This window comes from Strix uralensis, chromosome 2 (assembly GCF_047716275.1).
Source record: "Strix uralensis isolate ZFMK-TIS-50842 chromosome 2, bStrUra1, whole genome shotgun sequence".
Classification (NCBI taxonomy): domain Eukaryota; kingdom Metazoa; phylum Chordata; class Aves; order Strigiformes; family Strigidae; genus Strix; species Strix uralensis.
The window spans coordinates 61,440,452-61,463,699 of NC_133973.1; the positions used below are offsets into that span (position 1 = coordinate 61,440,452).

General features: G+C 38.8%; 1 protein-coding gene across 4 annotated transcripts; it reads right to left on the bottom strand.

The window, feature by feature from the left end:
- Positions 1-7,201: 7,201 nt before the first annotated feature.
- On the bottom strand, positions 7,202-19,407 carry LOC141939355 (granulocyte-macrophage colony-stimulating factor receptor subunit alpha-like). Of its 4 annotated transcripts, none has more exons than XM_074858935.1 (10): positions 19,173-19,407; positions 17,152-17,227; positions 13,606-13,735; positions 13,349-13,519; positions 12,463-12,602; positions 10,830-10,868; positions 9,915-10,053; positions 9,261-9,348; positions 8,616-8,697; positions 7,202-7,675 (listed from the first exon to the last, which is right to left on the bottom strand). In XM_074858935.1, the coding sequence occupies exons 3-10, from the start codon at positions 13,661-13,663 to the stop codon at positions 7,607-7,609; spliced, it is 786 nt and encodes a 261-aa protein (XP_074715036.1). In that variant the 5' UTR covers positions 13,664-13,735; positions 17,152-17,227; positions 19,173-19,407; the 3' UTR covers positions 7,202-7,606. The 4 variants fall into 4 exon arrangements, 3 of the variants coding, with proteins under 3 accessions (XP_074715036.1, XP_074715034.1, XP_074715035.1); XM_074858933.1 differs by having other exon boundaries at positions 13,349-13,524; XR_012627565.1 differs by lacking the exon at positions 9,261-9,348 and adding an exon at positions 9,105-9,222 and having other exon boundaries at positions 7,636-7,675; positions 13,349-13,524.
- Positions 19,408-23,248: the final 3,841 nt, after the last annotated feature.

Sequence of the window (23,248 nt, forward strand, 5' to 3'; positions counted from 1 at the left end):
GCCAGGACATGGGCCTGTGGGTGGGCCTGGCTCAGCGGGGCCCATGGCTGGGCAGGGCAGGGCTGTGGGGAGCTGGAGACCTTATACCCTGAAAGGCTTTGCTTCACAGAAGACAATGTAATTTACTTAATATGGAGATTTATAATACATGTAAAGTAATTTCATTTCTTCACATGTTGAAATTGAAGCGTCACTAGAAAATATTACATTTTTCAAACAGAAAGATATGTCAATATTTCGGCTTAAAAAAAAGCAGATCTGTTTTGCTGGAGTTAAAAATTTGTAGGAGAGAGAACTGTCCACGTGCTTCTCTATCACTCCCATTTCTTGTGTATTATATTTGGAAAACATCACGTGCTGCCCAGCACCCTTCCAGGGTGCTCCAGAATTCACCTTTATCAAAATCCCAAGGTAATTCCTATCCTACTGTTTCTTTATTGACATATGGAGTGATATAACCATATCAGCACTAGCTCATATATCAGCTATTGATACATAACTAAGATAGTTATTTCCCAAAGAAAAAGCCAAAGATAGTGAGTGCAGTGCTGACTGTCTTTGGGGACAAAGAAGGCTTACTTTCTAGAGACCTAGAAATGCCTAGGGTCATGAGTATTTCTGCTTCCTAGATTCCTGCTAGAGTGTGAGATTGATGACTGATGAGCTATAAGTGGACCATCTTTTTCCACGTTCATTCTCTTATGTTGCTTGTAAACATGAATGATACTGAGTTGTCACTGAGACCAGCCAACACCCCAAGGAGGATATCTGACCTGCTTTCTTCTCCACAACTCACGCAGTATAAAGGGAACAGGTGTAGCACAGCAAGTCTACTCATCATATTAACAACTTTTTGACTGCAAATGTATTTTCTACAAAAATAAAAATTGAACCAGCTCCTCTTCTGCTCACATGCAGTACTAGAAGCATAGAGCAAGGCATGAACTGAAAAACAATGTATTAAGTGATGCCTTATGTTTGTGCTCATGCATTTGATCATGTTTGTCAGTAACTCAGTACTGACTGAGGAGATGAACAACTAACTCACCTTGAGGATCCAGAACTTAAAAAACTCCAGTCATCCCTAGAAACATTAATAATGAGAAATCAACAGAGACTGGCTTGGTCTTTTGTGGTTTCAGAGGTAGAGATCTAAGGCAATGATGGCTTTATAAGGACCAGTTCATGGGAGTTCACTTTCTTCATACGCTAGGAGAGAACAAAAATATGACAAAGCTTTCCTGAAGCGTAGTTATGAAGCAAATAGTGGGAATAAGGAGCAAAAAAGAATACGTGGCTATTCTACCAAAAAGCAGGTTTAGTCATAGAAGAAGCTCTTTTTGATAAGAATCACTATGACTACCCCCTATCACATTGAAGGTGTCAATAGACAAAGCAACTGAAAGTTTAGACTTCAGGTCTGGGCCCATGATAGTCATTCAGAGGAAAAAGTAGTCCATTGTCAGAAGTTTCATTGTACTTCCAGATTAAAGAAATTCCATATTTATCCATGTAGGTATTTTCTGAACACTTATTGTGCTGTAAAGGTGGAAGAAAGGACTTCTGATCACAAAGAATGAAAAAACTCACACTTCATTGTGTCATCATCTTTGGAGAAAAAACATTCAATTTTGCAGTGGTAATAGACTACATTTGATGGAGAAAGGGGGAAGGGAAGTGCCCAGGGTAATAAAATCAGAGCTGTAGGAAGTGTCATGAAGAATCAAAGGGGATTCTAGAAAATGAAGAAAAACCGAGTTTCCGTACATCTGCATTTCTCTCCTTTTCCCCATACTTTTACCTCCCTTGGTCTCCATCCTCCAGTGGGTTAGTTCCCAGAGCATTAAGCAGTCTCCCACTCACTCCATCAGCAGACACCTGAAGCAGGAGCTCTGTTCACCTGTTGGCACCTCACACTGTAGGTGCAGATAAGGGAGGGAGTTGAGGTGAGCCATGCAGCCCAGAAATTGGGCTGTGGAGGAGAAAGGAGAGGTTCAATTGCACCAAAGTTGCATTTGCTGATCCTGCATCACTTTAAGGATGGTGTTTAAGGGCAGCTGTGGCTGTGAGGGGGCCGTAGTTCCATCCTCTTAGGGAGATTTCTTGTGTGCCCACTGATGCTTGTGTGACTGAATTGCTGGGCAGCATCTGTATCTGAGACACCCTTTCATCACACTGTTTAGTACTGATGCAGTGGGATGTTGACTGCCCTGGGAAACTGTGTGTTTTTTCTGTGCCTAAGGTCCAGGGAAGTGCTGTCAACTTCCAGCTTTTGAGCCATCCCAATTAAGCATCTTGCAATAGGTGGACAAGGACAAACACATCTGTCCAGTGTTGGGTTCTCTTTCTCCAGCTGAACTCTCAGCTGTGTGGCTACTTGTGCACCCCAGGCAAAGTCCCATGCTCCCACTCTGAAAATATCCCAAGCCTATAGAGCAGGCAGCAGAGGAGCAGTGTGCTTTCTGGTGCTCTCTCAGATTATACACCTCTGTAACATTATGAGGAAGTCTGGGTTTTGAGGTTTTGGGGTTTCAGTACTTTTTGTTCTTAAGCTGAAATATACTGAAGCAGAAGAATCCAAACAGCCCACAAAGACAGTGGTGTTACCACAGACAAAGGAACTGTCCTACTCGGGGGATTTCTTTGCTTACCTATATTTAGGGCTAGTCCTCACCTGAGGCTTTCATAAATGCAAACTAATTAAAAAACATAAAAAATCCCCAAGCAAAGCTGGTGCTCTTCATGGTGCCACCAAACTCAGTTATCTTTTAGAGGCCAGAAAACTAGTGTTGAGTGTCCTCGCTATGACCCAGGAGCTGGAAGAGAAATGAGAAGAAGAAGAGAAAGAACAAGCAAGAGAGAAGAGAAAGTTGGGCAGAGACACTAGGGCTGTTTACAGACTTTTTGCTCTACAGGGAGCAGAGTCACTGTAGGAACATGATTAAAACCAACCTTTCTTAAAAGTCCCAAAACCTTGAAGAATAATTTATTGCTCCAACAGCTATAGGAGTGCTTACAAGAAGTGCCTGGGCATTTTGCTATGCTGATGCGTTACAGCTTTTGTGTAGACGGCAAAAATACAAATGGGAGACAAGACCCTCTCTTTGGTACTTGCAGCAAGAACTTTCTAGTTTTTAGCAAATGTCTTTCTGAACAGAACAGCCATAGGAGATCAGAATAAAGGACTTCTATCTGTGTGAACATCTGAGTCACGTGGTTAGAAGGTTATATAGCATGACCATCCTTTCCCAGTAAGTGTTGTATTAGGTCTTTGCCCAGGGATGAGAAAGGGATACCTTAATCCCACCCCTACTCCCACCTCCCCTGTTTCATAGATGGGATTTCTGGTGTTCTCATCAGGGTGCTGGTTGTGAACAAGTTTTCTGAATGGCTTTGCAGTCTCAGCAGCTTTTGCAGTGAAAGCAGTGGGGATGTAAGGGGTGCACCAATGGCCATGATCAACTGTGAGTGAAGCAGGATGGAGAGGATCCAGTAGACTTTATCTGTTTAATTCCCCTTAGATTAAAGTAAGCTTTGGCTTTAGTTGGTCACTTGTGATGTAAGTGCTCTTATCTTTAGGCAGCTATAACTTAAACAAAAGGCTTCTGCTCTGGTTCTGTTTTACAAAGTTATTCAAGAGAAATTGTTAATGAAAGCTTATTTAGAAACACAGAATCATAGAAAAATTCAGTTTCAAAGGTGACTTCTTGGAGGTAATGCGGTCTAGTGGAATTTTATCACCCTGAGAGAACTTTATCTACCATAAGAGGATTTCAACCACCTGAGATGACTTTAACCATCCTGACACCTGCTGAAAAGGCAAAATGGCAGAGTATAAGCAAGCCAGGAGAATTACAGAGATCACCAGAAACAATATTTTGATGTAGATGCCAGACAAGATGACTGCAGGAGGTACTCAGCCAGATCTGCAACTCATCAAAGAACTGACCACAGATGTGACAGTCATTGACAGTCTTGACTGCAAGGATCATGATATAGTGGACTTTAAGATCCTTACAGAAAGGAGGAAGACAAATAGCATGCTATATAAGTTGGATATTATTAAAGCAGACTTCAGCTTGCTTAAGGCAGAATAGAATCTGAGAACTAGTGCTCTACCCATGTCTCAGCTCTTGGCTGAGACACTGGCAGTAATTCAGAGACTTCCACTATGGATGTGTTGGACTACTGCCAGCAGCTTTGGTTTAGCCTCCAGCACATCCTTCCTGTTCTTGCCTATGTTTTGGATACCATGACATGTACCATGGCTCATCCCTTGCAGTCCCAAGTAACCTCTCTAAACAGCTAATGACATCTTCCACCTTTGCCCTGGCACACAATCTACTATGCCAGAGGTGTCCTTACATACCTCACAGACGCAAGTCTCTGTGCTCTCTGCCACCATTTGCTTCCTACTGACCTTGTGGATGTGGCTGAAAGGCAGAGCTCAAAGGATTGTAGTGAATGGGGCTACAACTGGCTGGCAACTGGTCACCAGTGGTGTTCCTCAGGGTTCAATTCTAGGGACAGTTCTGTCCAATGTATTTATTCACAATCTAGATGCAGGGGTTGAATGCACCATTAACAAATTTGCTGATGGTACCAACCTGGGAGGTGCTATTGACTCTTTTGAGGGACAAGAGGCCTTGCAGAGGGATCTAGATAGATTGGAGCATGGGGCAATGATTAATGGGATGAAATTTAACAAGTCCAAATGCCAGATTCTGCACCTAGGATGGGTAATGTCAGGCTATATATACTATATAGTGTATATATACTATAAAGTGGTAGAGGAGTGGTTGGAGAGCATCCCTGCAGAGAAGCATCTGGGGGTGCTGGTTGTCAGCAGGCTCAGTGTGGGCCAGCAGTGAGCCCTGGCAGCCAAGAGGACAAACTCTACCCTGGGGTGCATCAAACACAGCATAACCAGCCGAGCAAAAGAGGTCATTACCCCACTGTATTCAGCGTTAGTGTGGTCTCACCTTGAGTCCTGTGTGAAGTTCTGAACCCTATGATTTAAGAAGCATTTGGAGGTACTCAAATGCATCCAGAGAAGACAAACAAAGATGGTGAAAGGTCTGGAAGGAATGTCTGTAAGGAGAGGCTAAGGACTTTGGGTTTGTCTAGTTTGGACAAAAGGAGTCTGAGGGGTGACCTCTTTTCTCTCTACAGCTCCCTGAGGAGGGGAAGTGGAGAGGGAGGTTCTGATCTCTTCTCCCTGGGATCCGGTGGTAGGACATGTGGGAATGGCTCAAAGCTGGACCAGAGGAGGTTTAGACTTGACATTAAGAAGCATTTATTTACTGAGAGGGTGGTCAAACGCTGGAACAGGTTTCCTACAGAGATGGTAGATGCCTCAAGCCTGTCAGTGTTTAAGAGACATTTTGACAATGACCTTAATAACATCCTTTGACTTGGCCAGCCCTGAATTAGTCAGGCAGTTGGACTAGATGATCATTGTATGTCTCTTCCAACTGAAATTTTCTTTATTCTATTCTATTCTATTCTATTCTATTCTATTCTATTCTATTCTATTCTATTCTATTCTATTCTATTCTATTCTATTCTATTCTATTCTATCCTATCCTATCCTATCCTATCCTATCCTATTCATCTCCTCTGTTGCAGGACCTCCTTTGGTGCCTGCCTGCTGGATCTCAGTTCGCAGTATCAGTTGGCTCAAGACATGCCACCCTCCAGCCAGGACTCTGCTCCAGACAGAAGTGAAACTCCCATAGCAAGCTCTGATTTGATGAGGAAAACTAATTCCAGCTTCTCAGTTTAAGGGCCACCATACTGAGTTTTTTCCCCCGGTACAGTCTTTTCTTAACTTTTTCTGTTTCACAGGGATTCGGTTTACCAGAATGTGCAAATCACTCGAGACATTGCCCTGTGCAGGAGTCTGTCCTATGTTTTTTTCCTGACAGAAGTGCAGAAACCAAGATCAAACCAACTTCAGAAGAAGTCATTTTAGCAGCCTCAGGTAAAGCTTTGGCAAAGCTAGTCAGGAACAGAATTGCTTAGTAGGCATGGGTGATCTTTAGTGTTTATTCTGTAGAGACCACCTCCAAGTAATGCTGATGTGAGAAAAAAACAGATCATTTGTAATGTCAGTATTAGTGAACCTAGTTGTTGTAACCATATAGCTCTGTAATACAGTGTCCTGGCTTCATCTGGGATAGAGCTAATATTTCTTAGTAGCTTGAATAGTGCTGGTAGATTCAGTATGGGATTTGATATGAGAAGAATGTTGATAATACACTGATGTTTTTAGTTGTTACTAAGAAATCAAGGACTTTTCAACTTCCCATGTCCTTCTAGTGGGCAGGTTCACAAGAAGCTGGCAGGAAGCATAGCCAGAGCAATGGACCCAAGCTGACCAATGAAATATTCCGTATCATATAACATCATGCTCAGTAGATAGAGGAGGGTTGGCCGGGAAGCTCACTCTCCTCTTCCAGAATTGCGGTTTTGGGATTTTTCTCTTTGGGTTCATTAGCTGGGAACGGGCTGGGCATCGGTCATCAGGTGGTGAGCAATCCCATTGTGCATCACTTGTTTGTATATTCTATTATTACTATCATTATTATTTTAATTTTATTTTATTTCAATTATTAAATTGTTTTTTATCTCAACCTGTGAGTCTCCTTACCTTTACCCCTTCAAGTGTCTTCCCCATGCCACAGGTGGGGGAGGGTGAGCGAGTGGATGCATGGTGTTTAGCTGCTGGCCAGGTTTAAACCACAACATATGGTGTTGCCATTACTAACAGGACATAAGGTTTGTAATGAGTTTGAAAGGTCTCATGGCTGAAGTTTGTCAGGCTTGCTCTGCTTGAACTTTTCTTGACCTCTTTGTAGTTTTGTTTATAAAACCATACAACCAAACTGTACCATTTGCAGCTAGCAAGTGGCAGGCTTCTTCTGGAGAGTTCAGAAGTTCAATTGCCAACATTTCCCCCGCCCCCCCATATTTATCTACTACCTGTTAGCAATCATATTTTAAGCTATTTTTTCATCTACCACAGATACGAAGTGATGAAAAGTAGGAGGAAATTTTTGGTTTTGTAAATGGCTATGAGCAACATCTAGGGCATGCTGTGCTGAAGGATGTAGCAACATAGTTTGAAGGCAAGAAATAGACTTATGAGAAAATAGTCTCCTGAACTCTTTAACAATACCCATTTTGTATGAGCAAATGGTAATTTTTAAGAGGTTTAATCTTTGCTGTGTTCATACAGATGACAAATTTTTATTCCTGATCACAATCTCAATATGGCTGTATCTTTTCCAAGGCACTGGATCACTGGAGATTTTATTCTTTTGTATGGTATTGAAAAGCAATATAATAACTTCCAAAACACCACTGAAATATTTTTGCTGAAACAGTGCAAGAATACTCATCATAAGAAGAAACAAAAATAGTCCAAACAACTCTATTTATGCAAAATGCAATCAAACACAAAGAGGCTTTTAAAGATAGGCTCTTGGGTAATTATGTCTACAGGCAACGCTATTCTCTCTTCTTGCAAGAGGAAGATAATATTAAAAACTTGTAAATATATATGTTTGAAAAAATTCAAGTTGATCATTTCATCTGCATGTCATTATGTCACCTCTTCAATAATAGTTATTTCTTCAGTTCCATGTTGTATTATTTGATTCTTATATTCTGTCTATTAAAGGAAAAATAAAACATTTCATTAGTGTTTCATCCATGAGATTACCCATGAGTTTACAATTTATGAATCTCCTGTCATTCAGAGAGTTACTATATAGAAGCTGTAGTGGAACTCTGTCAATAAGAGGACTGAAGTAGTCATGTCTAGGTCTCTCCTCCATGAGGAACAAAAGACGTTTCAAGTCAAAAGCCAGAAAACTCATCTTTTAAACACAGAGAAGTTACCATAATAAAGGAACAGAAAATAAAAGGATTTATAAAGGCTCACCAGGGATCCAGTGTATTCTTGCAGACACATTCTTGCTTCCAGGCCTGGCTGTAGCCAACTTAAAGATTTTTCAAATTGCATACTGCAGCAAACTTTGCAACATGCAGTCTAGATAGGCAGTTTCTGCAATGTCTGCCTGTCTGTTCCTTCTTCTTCTCATGAGTTTCTCCATAAGCTAGAACCTCTCAGCTCTCTACTGTATTTTTTTGCTTTCCATACCCTGGAGACTTTTTCTCCTTCAACATCATTGCCAAATACTAACATGGGTCTCAACTTCTGCTATGGCACAACTATTTTTGGCCAGCAGTAGATTGTCCCTTCTCTCCCCATTGCTAACCAAAAGTCTGATTCTGCATTATTATTCTGCTGAGAATCTTAGGCTCAGCACTATTCTAGTGATAACATATGGATTATAAGGAGAGCAGGGTGAAATTGTGTATTTTCTCCAATGCTCCAGTTAGATGGATGACAATTGTTTCAGAATAGAAAAGGAAGAATAAACTAATTATTTGCATATGGGCCTTCTCTTTCAATACCCCCAGAGCAAGAAAAATAAAGAAAATTTACCCTTGGATCTGAGCATCTTTCTGACACTTAGGTCATACTTTTAAGACTGCAATGGATCCTTATTTACAACAAATTTCAGGCAAATGGGAAGAAAACATACCTGGAAATCCATTGGAGAGAGCTCATGGAATGGGTCTCTTGGCTGTGGTATGATAGCAGATGTTTTTTTCAAATAAATGCTTCTACAGTGACAAAAGGGTTGGTGAAGAAAAGACTTAGTATGCAAACATATGAACATGCACTATATAATAATGTTCCTGAGGTATTATGTTATTCCTCTAAGACAAAAGCAGTGAAAATGTAACTAAAAATTACATAGGCTGGATAAAATGATATCATTTAATTGTTGAAAATATGGATAATAATTTATTTTTTGACTTTTAAAAATCATGGGAAGTTGCTTTTTTAAGTATCTGAAAAAGAAATATTCTCAAAACAAGTAAACAATTTAATGTACCACCCATCTACATTGCAGGGTCTGATGGCAGGAAAGCAGCACTGATATAAGGCCTTGTCCCAGTATTGAAAAGCGTTCTGTTACATTGATCAAGTGGATAAGAAGGTTTGGAATCAGAAATATAGACCCCACCTGAGGAACATCCAGCAGGTCATGATTGCTACTATAGTTCAATGTCCATTTTCTCCTTCCTCCTCTCCTTTAAAAGGAGGCCAGAAATTTTCTGTTGGGGAAAGAGGTGTTCTTTCACCTACAGAATAAAAATTTTGTACAAGAAATAAGGCTTACACTGTGCAGAGAAAAAGTACAAGACTTGCTGCCAGCACTGGTATCATAAATAATGTATACGATGAAGTAGATGTAAGTTGTTCTTTTCCTGAAAGACAAGCAATCATCAAAGTGTTGATTAGTATCACAGAAGAGGAATGATTGCACAGCTACATGCAATCTGCTTTACATGATAGTGTGAAGCACCAATATGAAGTGGCTTCTTCTTTAGCTTAGCACCTCATTGTCCTGTAACATGTGAATGGGATGGCTGACAGTATGTGGACTGTATGGTAATTTGGGACGTTAAAAAGTGTTTTGTGAGGAACTGAGGCCTACACAGTCCTTCAGAATCCAAGGTGGCAGAGAGTAACAGGGAAAAAGAGAAGTTTATAAAGCCAGAAGTAGAAATGGAAGAAGGAAATGAGCTAACAACAGACCTCAAAAAGGTCTGCTTTATTCACTATCTCCTTGCCAGAAGCACCCGCTGTCACACCAGAATGCTTGGAGATCTCCCTTATATTAAGAGATATGCCAATTCTTCACTCTTTTTCATCCTAGCAAATTAATATGCAAATATCAATGTGTTTCCATATGTAAGTATGAAGTAATAAGTGAGGCAGATAAGTAATAACTGAATGAAAACTAGGTCAAGGAAGTGATTTTCACTCTTACCAAACTCAATGGGTGTACTCCACTCTCCCCAGCTTGTGCTCACTAAACAGCCATTGTCAGTTGCTCTGATTTTGACGCTGTACCTTTTTTCTGCTCTGAAGCTCTCAAATATGTAGGAGTTTCCTGTAATGCTTCTTTCCTAAATACAAAACACCTAAACTGAGAACTTTTTATTCATTAGACGTACAGATATGAAGAATGTGTCAGGTCCATTTAATGATGCAAAGAATTACAAAATAAAATTTTGCATATACTTCTGTGCACAGGCTAGAATGAAATAACAAACAGAAAACTAGCCTTTAATAAATTAGCTGGTTCCATCTTAATTCCTTTTGTTTGAACATTTTTATTATTGGTGATATGAAGATGAAATTTGCAGTATGCTTCCCTGGCTCCTTAGCCTCTGCTAAACAATGAGACTTTGTGGGGGAAAAAAAAAAAAAAAAAAAAAAAAGCTCATTTTCAGTCTGTAAATTATTTATTTTACTAGAAGGTAATTCTTTAAAGATCTGACATTCCCCTACTGTGGATGTTTTCAAAACCGAAGTAGAGTTTAACACGCTGATTATACAGAAGGAAAAGTTTTGACATATATCGAAATCCTTCTCAGAGGAATATTAGGCCTTCTTGAAAACTTTTTTTTTTTTCTCCTTTATACTGGTTTATCTTTCAGATGATATTTTCTTGCCTCATCCACCTGAACCCCTTCCAGAGACAATTAATGAAGAAAAAATTACCCACATTTTGTGTGTTTAAGTGTAATGTGGAATTATGATCCATATTTCTACATATATATGAATTTGGTAGGAAATACAAAAGACTGTAAAATGGAAGATTTTGTGACTTGCATAGAAGTAATATAAAGTTTCATATCTGCAGCATAAATATTAGATTAATATGGTAATGATGACTTACTGGTTTAGATGTGGTTTTGAGGTTTTTCTCAGTATCAGCCTAGTAACAAGAGAAAAAAATAATTTTTATGATTGGTCTTTTTGTTACTATATAATAAAGGGTCTTACCTTATGAATGTTTGATTTTCAGGAAAAAAAAAGTCTAAAAAAAAAAATAATTTTTTAAATGCTTTCTTTTAAAGAATGTGAGGTTAAGCGGTTCTTCCACTGAAAAGTTTTCCTCACCATTGGTGCTCTGAAACACTGTACCCTTTCAATTTGATTGCAGAACTGAGTATCAAAGAACTAAACAACAAAAGACTCAGGTTGCCCACCAATTAAAATTTTATGTTTTACTTGTACAATACAAAGTACATAAAAAAATACTAGTAACCTTGAACAATGTTTTTTCTGTTAAAACTTTTGTCTGCGTAGTTTTTATGCTCTTAAACATTTAATTTAGCCATGTTATGTCTCCATTTTTAATTTTTTTTTTTATTATTGGAACAATGAACTCACAAATATTTCTGCAAATACTCCAACCTTTGTTTTTGATGTATGTAATACTACTTTTTATGTTCATCCATGTCTTCAAAATATTATAATTACTGAAATGTATAATAACAACCATATACAGGTAAAACCTGAAAATCCTGGATATTTTGTTTCAATAACCTGACAGAATATTTCTTTTTATTCAAAGACATGGGTGGCTCTTTCCACTTTAACTTAAAAAGAAAGGAAACAGAACTTAATGAAACCCCACAATGAACAGATTCTGTATTACTGTCCCTTATGTCTGATTGTGACAGATGTGGTGGAACCATCTTGATTGTGTATGCTGCAGGCCTACTTTAGATAAACCTAAACTCCTAAACTCTTTCAGCAACACCATGCTGGTGTCAGTAAATGGAGGCAATGGGAGAATAAGGCAAGGTTGGATACATAAAGGGCAGGATGGAATGTGCGGTGGTCCAGGTGGAGATACCTAAGAGCTCTTGCAGCATATCCCAACTCACAAGTGTGCCTTTGTAATAGCGCACATGTTGCTTCTTTGGAGCTAATTTAGTAATACCATAAACCTGACTGAGCAGTAATGATGACTACAAAAAGGAGGAACAAATGCAAAGTGAGTTTGTGAAAGACATGATAATAAGCGACTGATGGGATAGGAGACTGCACAGAGAAAAACCATAGAACTTCATCAAAAACCAGCAGCAAGACTGAAAGACTACACTGGGACCCAAACTGCCTGACAGGGACGTATAAAATTGGTTGCATCCAATTTAATAGTATCTTTGCTTTTTTGTAGTGTATTTAGAGTTCATTTGATGTATCCTATGGCTGTTCACTCTAAAGTCATCAGGTAATATGACCCATCCCCCTCCAGGTGCTAGAATAGCTATTCAACCTCAGTGTGGGGAATCCTTTGCCCAGTTTCTTTAAGGACCAGCTGTACAGTGGACTGAAAGCATTCCCTCAACTTGCTGCCCCTGTTTGTGAGTGGCAGCAGTCCTCAGCTCATGTGCAAGTGGGGTACTACAGATCAAAAAGGAGAGATTAGTTAAGTAGGGAAAGAACAGTATTGGTTGCATGGTAGTGTGTGTGTAAATACAAGCATACAAAATACTGTTAAGAGTTATAATTATTCTTACCTTGTTTTCAATGACAATTTCATATTTGAAACAAGCATGTTTGTTCACATGACTTGTGCGAGGTGGTTGCCACTGAATTTCACAACGATGAGAAGCTTCTGTACAGTTCACAGTGACATTTAATGGAGGAGTGAGTTTTTCTACAATAATATAATTAGAAATACAGTTGGTTAATAATCAGTACTCTTCACTCTGCCTTTTTAAAATATAGGTAGATGTTCAGACAACTGGTCTAAAAAGATGTAATGCAGCTTCACCCCATATTCTGAAGCAGGACTCCCTGATTTAACACTCCAGTTGAGGAACCTGGAGTATCGGCAGCAGCAATAGGTAAAATTAAAAAACACAAACCATTTGTTAGATTCTACTGAATTCAGCATACAGTCTGTGCAGGGATTTGGGTTTTATTTTATACTGTGTTCATATTAGACAGAAGGTTGGGTTTTTTTTAATTTTTAATTAACAACATTCTTCCATTAAAAAAAAAAAAAGTTTTTGCTCACAGTGTTAAGGTAATTGGTTCTTTTGTAGTATGTGGATGAACAGAACTAAGAGATAATGATATAAAACCAACTTCTAGATAGTCCTGCTCAGGCATCCTTAGCTAGTTAATCCCAAAAGGCGAAACCTTTCTGTCAGAGAATAAATATTTGACTGAAATGTTCACTGTTCTCTAACCTATGATTTCAGATTGTCTCTGACTCATTTGGTTTTGATCATTCTTGTACTTTTGACTTTTCAGGAATCAAGGCTGGGGAAAAGGAAAAAACCAAAATCTGTTATGAAGAGCAGTGTTTTTAAAATGTATGCTTTTTTCCAGGGACGAATTCTATTTCATTCCATTAGAATAAAAGTGGAAATAAAATTGAAAAAAAACAATCCTTACCAATTTGGTACAGTTTAATCTTCTTCTCATATGACTGAATGTTTTGGCCACTTCTAGACCCATTTACCAGGAAATAAGCTTTCGTATTTTCTATCATCACATTTTGGAATCTACATCCTCTGTGCCTTTCAAAATCATCTTTGATGTAATTCTGGCATTCTGTGAAATCTTCTTTCCTTTACATGACATATTACATCAGTTAAATATTGGCTGTATCTCATGTCAGACCAGAAATCAAAATTCCTAGACCCTCTTACCCTGAGGTCTTCCAGTACAGAAAATATTGGGTATCTCCTGAAACAGTCCTGTCCACATGCCAAGTGCAGTTCATGAAGGAAACATTAAAAATGACACAGACAAAATTTTCAATGGCTGTCTCATTCATGCCTGCAAACACAGAAAGAATATCCCATGTCCACTCCCTGGAAAGACTGTATAACTGCTCAAATCATGCAGATCTCTGCAAGCTCATTTAGTAATTTTTACTTACCTGATTAGTGAATCCAACTTCATATTGGGTCTTGCAGTTACGTGCTTGCTTTAAGACAGCAGCGATTTTATTTGTGTTGAGCCATGAGGATTGCTTATCATTGTTACAAATGCTGAAGATGTGATTAGGATTTAATCAACTCTTTAATCAACTCAGGAACAGTGATGTAGTGGAAGTTAATAACAAAGACAGTCACTGTTGTGTCCTTTGTTTAGATCCCCTGTTTATCTAAGGTCCAGTTTACAGTGAAATATAAAGTCTACAACCATGAGCAAGGCAAGTTCTCTTGCTCTGACCCTTGGTTGGCTTATAAAGGACTAAGTATTTAAAATAAGTTGTCCACCACTTTCTTCTGCATAACAGCTGGGTGATTGCAACATAACCCTGAGACTGCTTCCTGAAGCTAGTCCCTGCAGAAGTGTCACAATTTTGAAGAGAGAATGGCATATTTTTTGATCTCGAGTTGCAAACGGTTGCTAATCTGTTCTGGCACTTTGGATTCAAGGATAGGGTGAATTTTGTATGCGCTGAACTTGATAGAAGCAGGCCTGAACATCCATGTCTTTAACGTAAAACCATGACAAAACTGAAGCAGTATGCGATAGCTTGCTTAAGTTAGAAGACTATTCACGTCGTATATTCACATGAGGAAAGAATTCCCTCTGTTTTTTCTTCCCTATCAAAAGGTGACATCTCCCGCAGGAAGTAATAATCATGCAGTACCTCTTAACTACTATGACCATGAATTGAAGGACTGGGTCACAGTTTTCCATGGCAGTGCTTCACTGAGCTTAAGCACCATTACTGCTTACCTTTACATGTATCTCCCTAGTTAACCTTAAATCTCCCTACATGTCTAACACAGGTTCCCAAACATGGTTCAGAAGCCACCATATTATGAAAACAAGTGACTGCCTCCTGTCTGAGCTTCGCTCTTGTTTCTTATGTTCCCACAAGCATCTGATCATGTAGATGACAGCACTGATTCAAAAAGAAATGCTGTTATTGAGCAGACCAAAACTTCTGACACCATTAGATGCTTAGGGAGAAAAGTATAAGGAGAGATAAAGCACCAAGCAAGCCTTCACCCTATATGGTCTCTCAGCTACCTGCAAGCAGTTAAAGCCTACCTCACAGATCACTGTGCTTAGCAGTCCAAGAAAGCCTGATCTCCCATTAATTTCCTTCATTCCTTTCGAATCCATTTATACTTTTGGTCTCTACCACATCCCTTGCCAATAGGATGAGCAAACGGAGAATTCAAAAGGTCGTTTCCTTCTGGATCCTTTCCTCTCTTCAGCTGTAATGTGAGAAATGACACATTTTCTCCTGAAGAGAAGGAACTCAAACACACTTGTGTTTTTCATGGCTTGTTCCAAGCAGTTACTGCACTGTATGAAGGCTTTTGGGACCACTCTGCAGAAGGAAGATGTCATTTGAGTATACTACAAATGTAGGCACATAATAAAGATGGCTAGGATCACAGTTTCCAGAGGGAAAGGTTGTTATCTAGGAGACCTGATGTTGTGTGGCTTAGCTACAAATAGAGCTGGACAAATTAAACCCCAATCCTCAGAATACCTCAGTGGAAGCATTCACTTCATGTTCACTGCACTGGGAGTCAGCATGCACTAGGGAAAATATTGTCATGGCCAGGACTTTGCAAATGAGTCCCAAGAGCAGCAACCATCTCATTCTTAAAACTTTGGAAATAAAGAGGAATTGTTTAAGAGACAACAAAGTTGTCAGAGTACTCCTGGATTTCTGGAAAACTTCCTCTCTTCCAAGAGGAAGATTGAAACTGTTTCAAGAACGTGGTTCAGCAGTATGTCTTTTGACAACAGTGTTGGCCTAAGCATCCCCTGTCCTTCCCCATCCTCCATGGCTCCTTCCTGATTCCACCCTGCCTCCCTGGATCTGCTGGTGCCACTCCCTGTGGGGCCTCATAGTGAGTAGTTCTGAAGAGATTATCACTAAAACTAATGCACTTCCCACCCTAGTAGTTTTTGGTTCTTGTTTTTTCAACTGGCTTATCATCCTTTACCAGAAACAATGGAACAAGCTCATCTGAGATGACAGTGTGGGTTAACAAAAAAGATCCAGAGGAGAGATGTCTAAGCTATTTCTGCTGCTGCAAGAAATGCTGACCTCTGTCTAGTCACTAGAGGTATCTAAGCTTTCAGTATAGAGTTGTTTGTATCCAATTTATGTGTAAGTTTATATATATGTATAACAAACCACTCCTGAGAGTCCAGTGATTATGGTACTATACTGAGGTGATGGAGAGCTTTGCTCAGTTCTCTGTCTGCCACAGATTCACTTTATGGCCCAGGGTCAATCAAGTCTGTGTACTTCACTTCCTCAATTACAAAACAGAGCTTTCTTTCCATCAAGAAATTGTGAGGTTAATGCAGCAGTCTGAAGTATGGTCACAGGTGCTGTGCAAGGGTCTTAGAAGGATGAGTTTTGTGAAGTCTCTGACAATACTGCAAATCAAAAATAAAGGTTATTCTGATTTCAAATCAGATCACAACCTGATTCATGTGTGGCCAAAGAAGCAAGAAGTTGAGTTGGCTGGTGACACAGGAAATAGGGTAAAAGAACTCCTAAAATGGCATTGTAGTCAAGGAAAAGGCAAATGAAACCACATCCTTGACCTCTTCAGTGGTGGCCTTAGTTTTTTATATCTGAGAGAAATGTATAGAAATATACTCAGATGTTCTTAAAACTAAATAGCCCAAGTTCTACAGTCAGAACATTACTTTGCCTACAAAACAGCCATCATCAACTGCACAGTGTCACATTCATGCTAAAAGCAAGCACATGGTGAGAAGATCACTCAGATATGTATGAGTCACTCTACTCCATTTGCTGCCAGGACTTTTGTTCCAGGTTTTGAGTGGATTTATTTTTAATTTTTTATTTATTCACCTTTCTATGGATATGCTAAAGAATATTGAATGGAGTAGCCAAGTATGATTATCCTTCCCTTAAGTTTTAGTTTTGAGCCTATTGTATTCTTCCTTCTGAACTGCCTCCTATATTAATTGATATTTAAAATGAAATACATATGCAAGTATACGAATATCCTCACAAGCATCTTTTGCTTCATATATGAATAACCTATTTTCCTATATTTTAATATCTTTAGATATATTTGAAATCTTTCTTGACATTCTTTATATCTTTTCCTAAAAGAGGTAAGGTACTTTATCAAGACAGATATGATGATTGTGATTGCACCCAACTGCATAACAACTCACTGTTTAAAGCATATACAGCACTTTATTTATTTATTTATTTATTTACTTACCTACTTACTTTTCTTGAGTCAGCTTAGATTACCTCCATCTCTTGAGCAGATGTTAGAAACTGTGTAAGAGTAGTAGCTGTAGAGAAGTATCAGAGAAAAGAAAATCTGACTCTGTAATGCTTTATGGTGATCGGGATTATTAACAAGGACAGGATTTCCCCTCTGGACTTTGAACTCAAGAGAAGTTTTAGGTTTATTCAGTAGTTCCTGAATAGAAAATGCATAAAGTGCTCTTGACTCTTGAACACAATGAATTAGATAATTTGTAAAGAATTGTAAATAACATATTTGCTATTGGAAATTAATAAAAGGAAATTAAATTGTTTTAAACTTTTAACCTAACTCTGAAGAACCTGTTAAACTGTGAGGTGGAGTTTGTCTTTCCTAAACTTACCCAAGTGCTGTACAGATATGCCCACAGGGGAACCAGTAATTCTACACTGCCTTAATAGTGTCTGGAAAGAAACAGCTTCTCAAGACACAATCTATTCAACCGTCTAGGGCAAGATGAATGAAGGCTTCACTATGTTTATTTCCTGCCAGTCACTGAAACGATAGCCCAGGGTGACCAGCCCAGTGGGATCCCTCTAAGACTAAGCTATCCACCTTGGTCAAGTGAATCCAGGAGGATTCATTTCTTTCACCTCTTTCACATCATTTGAAATTCACATGTAAGTACTACGCAGAAATGATGCCACTATTTTTTTTTACTGAAAACTGCAAATTTACTTTTGAAAATTCCTTTTCCTCCTCTTTCTTACACCTGTGTTATTATCATATGCTTCTCTTTAGAAAAACAGTTGCAGTAGAAGAATAGTACTGTTTTCCCCAGAGGCTGTCCAAACTTTCTTTCACATCTCAGATAATTCCTGTGCAGATTATTGATCAAAATCTTAAGGAAACATAAAGTATTTCTGTGTGAAGTTGTTTCCCTTCTGCACTGTAGTTTATAAACTTTCTCTGAAAATTGGCTACTGCTAGACTCCATGCTACAGCAAAACCACTCTCAGTTACCTCTCAAAGCATGCTGAATCCTGACACATGTCCACAGGAAATGGTTGTGTTAGGAATTTGGAAATATCAGAGAGGTTAAAATCCTGCTGCAGTGACTATTCTTATCCAGATTCATTAGAGAGCTGATTAGAGGAGAATAAAAGCTGCCCAATAGCCTGCTGATTATAAGTAACATACAGTCGTGTAGCTTGTCATGTCTCGATACTGCTGTTTTTTATAACCAATGAAAAGGAAGGTTTGTAATTAAAAAAAACCACCCATACTTTTTTTTTTTATATTGCTATTTTTTTATTAAGGGAAATATCTTATCTGTGCTGGGTATAGTACTTAAGACCTCTGAGTTTTATTTCCAGCTTTTCCTCTGAAATACTTGCAAAGTTATTTTTATCTGAGGGAATATATGAAACGTAATTACTGCTTATATGTTGTATGTGCTATGAGGCTAAAATTATACCTACATTCCTGTGACATTTTCAGAGAACTGTGTAAGTGTGAAATCTTCTACTTCGGTATTAAAATTGTAATAAGAGAAAAGACACGACATACTTCTACTGTACTGGTGCCTAAAAGTAGTAGTCCTCAAAGGGATTCACTCTGCATAGCGATTTTGCTCTGTGGATGTAAAGAGCTAGAATCTGAACATTTTCAGTGCAACTGTGTTTCAAAGGTGACATAGGCACTCTTCAATGCTGTAATGCAGGTTTCAGCTTAAGCAAAATACTGCTATGTGGATGAAATCAGTAATACTGGAAACTGCTAATTTTAAAATATTTTTATATAATTATTTTCAGACTCTAACAAAAATACACCATCAAAATTTTGGTTAAGACATTCATCAGACAAAAACATGCATTTGCAGGTAGTGTCTATCCACACCTCACAACATTAAAACTAGCAAAAATAACAAAATGCAGTATTTCTTTTCCTAGTTTCTTTGGAGTAAAAAAAAAGAAAAACAGAAAAAAAAAATAGAAAACAAAACCAGACAAAGACAAAAGTCAACCTACCTCTACGTTGTTTCTCTGTGGCTGTGGCAGTTACAGTAATGGGGCACAAAAAGGACAGAAGACGTGAATTTGCCTTGATGCCATACTTTCATGTGCTTTGACAATGTGACTTCATTATTAAGTTCTTCTGAACTGCTCATGTAACAGGCTTAATAATCCCGCCTACGTCTTACTCACTTCCCTTACCCTGTACTTCTGTAACGTAACAGGGAAAAGCGTAGTTACACCCATTGTTTTTCTACAGGAAGACAAATAGGTCTCAGAATAGAAGGACACCCTCTTTATCACTTCATTCACATAATTTTCACTCATTTCTGTCATACATTTTTCATATAGGTGTTTGTACAGGGCACAACCTCAAAGGTAGGTGAATATATGAACCTACCTACTGGCTAGGTATAGGTCAGGTACCATCCTTTCAAGCCATGCCACTGTTTTCTGTTTATTGCTTTATGTCACTGCCCTGCACAGGAGAATAAGCCTAGTGCTCTGGACTTCGTAACAGTCATTCCCAGCTTTGCACTAGATGGGTAACAAGTCAACGCCACCAGCCTCCACAACTTTTCACTGTAACGTGGTATGTGGGCTGGGTGAATCCAATCCACAGACCAGGAAAAGCTATTTCACTCATGCAAATACCCCGAGTGCACCAAATCAACACTATGTCAGTTGTCTGTGCTCATGCCCTGGTCCCAGGAAGGTGTGCAGTCCCCCTTGCCCTCTGGTTGCAGAGTCTGAACATCCTCTTTCCAACTGCATTCAACAATGTGAGAACACACACAGTGTGGTGCTAACACGATTGGTTTTGCACTGCCCAGGCATGGACATCCACAATTGCCCTTGTTAGCAGGCTCCAAAATGAGTAAACCCAAGGCTTTTTTTGCCATCTTGACTGCTTTTGACTCTGAAGAGTGTGCCTGGGTCCTGATAGATGTTTGTCCAGCAAAGCAACTCTCTGTGAACTGAGAAACATAGCACCTGCCTTTTCATGTACCCCATCGTACAGTCTGATTACAAAGCCCTCTGCCTTTCTCACCTTTAAATAATTTGAACAGGAAAATGAAGTTATTAAAGTAGACAACAGCATTTAAATCTGATCACTTATAATGTTTACTGAGTGTAATAGTCTTACTATACGTATCTGTTATATCTCACTGGAGGAGTGGTAAATCATATCAAATCTGTCCTGCTTCTGTCTGTCTGTATCTTGTACAGCTGCATTCCCATCAGCCTTTGTTCTTGTTGCTCTTCTGACAGAGGGGTTTCTTGAGATGTTTCTGCTTCTTCAGGTCTCAATTCCTCAATTTTATTCATAGAGTTGACAACAGGACACTAGCACATTCCCTGCTAAGACATTTCATTTCAGGACCTGCAGAAGTAAGTTCTTTTGTTCTCTTTCTCACTTTCTGATGTAGATACTTCCGTAAAATTGGAGTGAATTATGGGTTTGGGATAGATTTGTATCGGTAAACATGAAACCTCATTCTCTATAAGGTATATACTACCTGCCCAGCTAGATGACAATAATGCTGTGTAGGTTTGAAACTAAACAACTGATTATTGTATGCATCCAGAGGTTGCATGGAATGAAACAGGTCTTCCATGGAAAGAATGTAAATATGTAATCACTTTGAGGCCAAAACTTTTCAGTATGACAGGAAACAATAGTTATTGTGTAGTGAACACAAACTACAACCCTGTTACTATCATTTTCTCGTTTAATAAATTAGAATTTCTCAGAACACTTAACATTGTTAGCGGCATGAATTATCCAGGAAAACAGCTGTAAATAGTCCAGTGTTTTCTTGGATTTTTTTGGTTATGTTCTTTAGTTCATTAACAGGATTTCTGCTTTCCAAAGTGTCAGTTAATTCTACACTCAATTCTAATGAACTATTGACAAAGCACTTTGCCACTGTGTCCTTGAACCTGTTAAGGGCAGATTGCCTAGGAAAAAAAATTAAGAATTTAGAAAGGTCAGTTCAGAAAACAGTCCAAATCCCATCAGTGGTACATACAAACTCCTAGACAATTGGACACTTGGTATACAGTCTCTTCGTGCCAACCAGGAAGAAAAATATGGGACCTGATCCAGAAGCATAGGCATCACTAGGTAATCTATTATTGAACACGTGAGCCTTCAGGTGAAGTCACTCATGAAAAAAGCAGAGAGGGATCATGCAGAATAAAACTAGGGATGTTTTCTTCATCAGCAGTGACAGAGAAGAACTTGTCCTTGCATTTGGTTCAGACCTTAGTATTTAATTTAGGTCCAAGATGTGGTACATGGTGAACTCACACGTAAATTGCACTCACTATGTCTTCCCTGAAATAATGTATGAATTGTTCGCAACTACAACCCAAAAATCATGACCTAACCTCAGGGAATAAGTGAAATAGCCAAAGCAGAAACAAAATGGCTTTTATGATGAGAGTTCTAGGTAAGGTACAAACTGGCACATCTTTCACACCAACTGGCAGGTCTTATGGAAAATAAGATTTTCAGCACTGTTTCTCTTTCACTGTTTATGCTGTACAGAAAGGTAGCCATCAAGTTGTGAAGTGTGCTTTTATATTATTATGTGCAGGTAGAACAAAAGCTAATTGGTGATCTTGGGACTAGTGTGTATTCTCTGTTTGGTCACCAAGCAAATCTCATTACTTATGACATCTTGCAATGACTAGAGAAAATGCGATCAAACAAACTCTGCCTCTGTAGTACCTGTGACAAGATACCAAGTTGGCACCAGATGAGCTGTAACATTTTGTAAGACAAATATTCTCATGACAATCCATCATGCAAGCTACTCATGCTCTGTTTATTGATGAGATAATGAAAAAAACCCAAGCATCAAGTGGTAGTCTACTGCTGCGAGACAAAGCACCAATTTTATTACTTTTTTCTTTTGTATCAGAATTTCTGCATCCTGAGCACGTATGTGGGAAGGGCACGCTTTGGCAAGTAAGTACCTGGAATGACTTCCCTTCCACAGAACAACACTCTTTCTTGATGGATGCAGCTACTACAGGTATGTGTCATGTTACTAGTGTTTCTCCCACAAGCTGAGGAAAGGCTTAGGATACTCCCACTCATGATTTCCACCTTGAGCTCAGCACACAGATTTGGTTGTCCCTGTCTGGGTTATTTGCTTACTTCAGGGAACAACTAGTTTTCAAACTCTATTTAGGCTTGCAATTAATTTCCAAATGAAATGGAAATCTCTCCTTGGCAAGCTCTCAAAGAGAGAAGAAGTTTTAAAATGTGCCCATTGACTGTAAAGTTGCCCTGGCTGGGATACTTGCCCTACAATAATGAATGGCAAAAAGGTGAAAGTTCACTGTAAAGTTGCACTTTATAGGAGCGGTTTGGTTGGCAAAACAGATCTAAAGGTTTAGGATAGAAACTGAGGTAAATAAAGGAAACAGAGAAAATTGTATAATCAATAGCTACTCTAAGGCAGTCACAGATGAATGAAATTACTTAAGTTGTAATTATTCATTTATTTTCTGATTATATTCCTGTGCAACGAACGGAAAATGCAGATAGATAGATGACGTTCACACATGTATTGTGGTTAACAGCAGATGAATTAATACAATATGAGTGAAGGCAGACATCTGTTTCTTCTTAGCTAAGAGAAAGCACTTCACCTTGTTTATTACCTTCCTTCTAAAGCGTACTATTTTGCATAAGACTCTGCAGGGGACTTTTTGTTGGAGTCTTGTGAGAACAGATGCAAAAATATATGCAGAATTACTGTGAAAATATAGCAATGGAAAGAATCCAAAGACAAAGGAAAACAAATATTCCACTTCACTTTCAGAGGTGTGAAGAATCATTCAGAAAAAAATATTTCTGTGAGACTTCATGTGAACCCCCGAAGAAAACTGGCATTTCAAGTTTGTGTTTGTCTTCTGGTTAAAGGTTTCCCCTGAAAAACAAGCATTATATTGCCAGTGGTGAGGTTGATATCAGGAGAGTTTTATGGTTTAGGTTTTAGTTCTCCTTCAGTGATGGCTTCAGGTTAGAATTGAAGGTGATTGCATAAACCATTTCACAGGATAAACATGCCAAT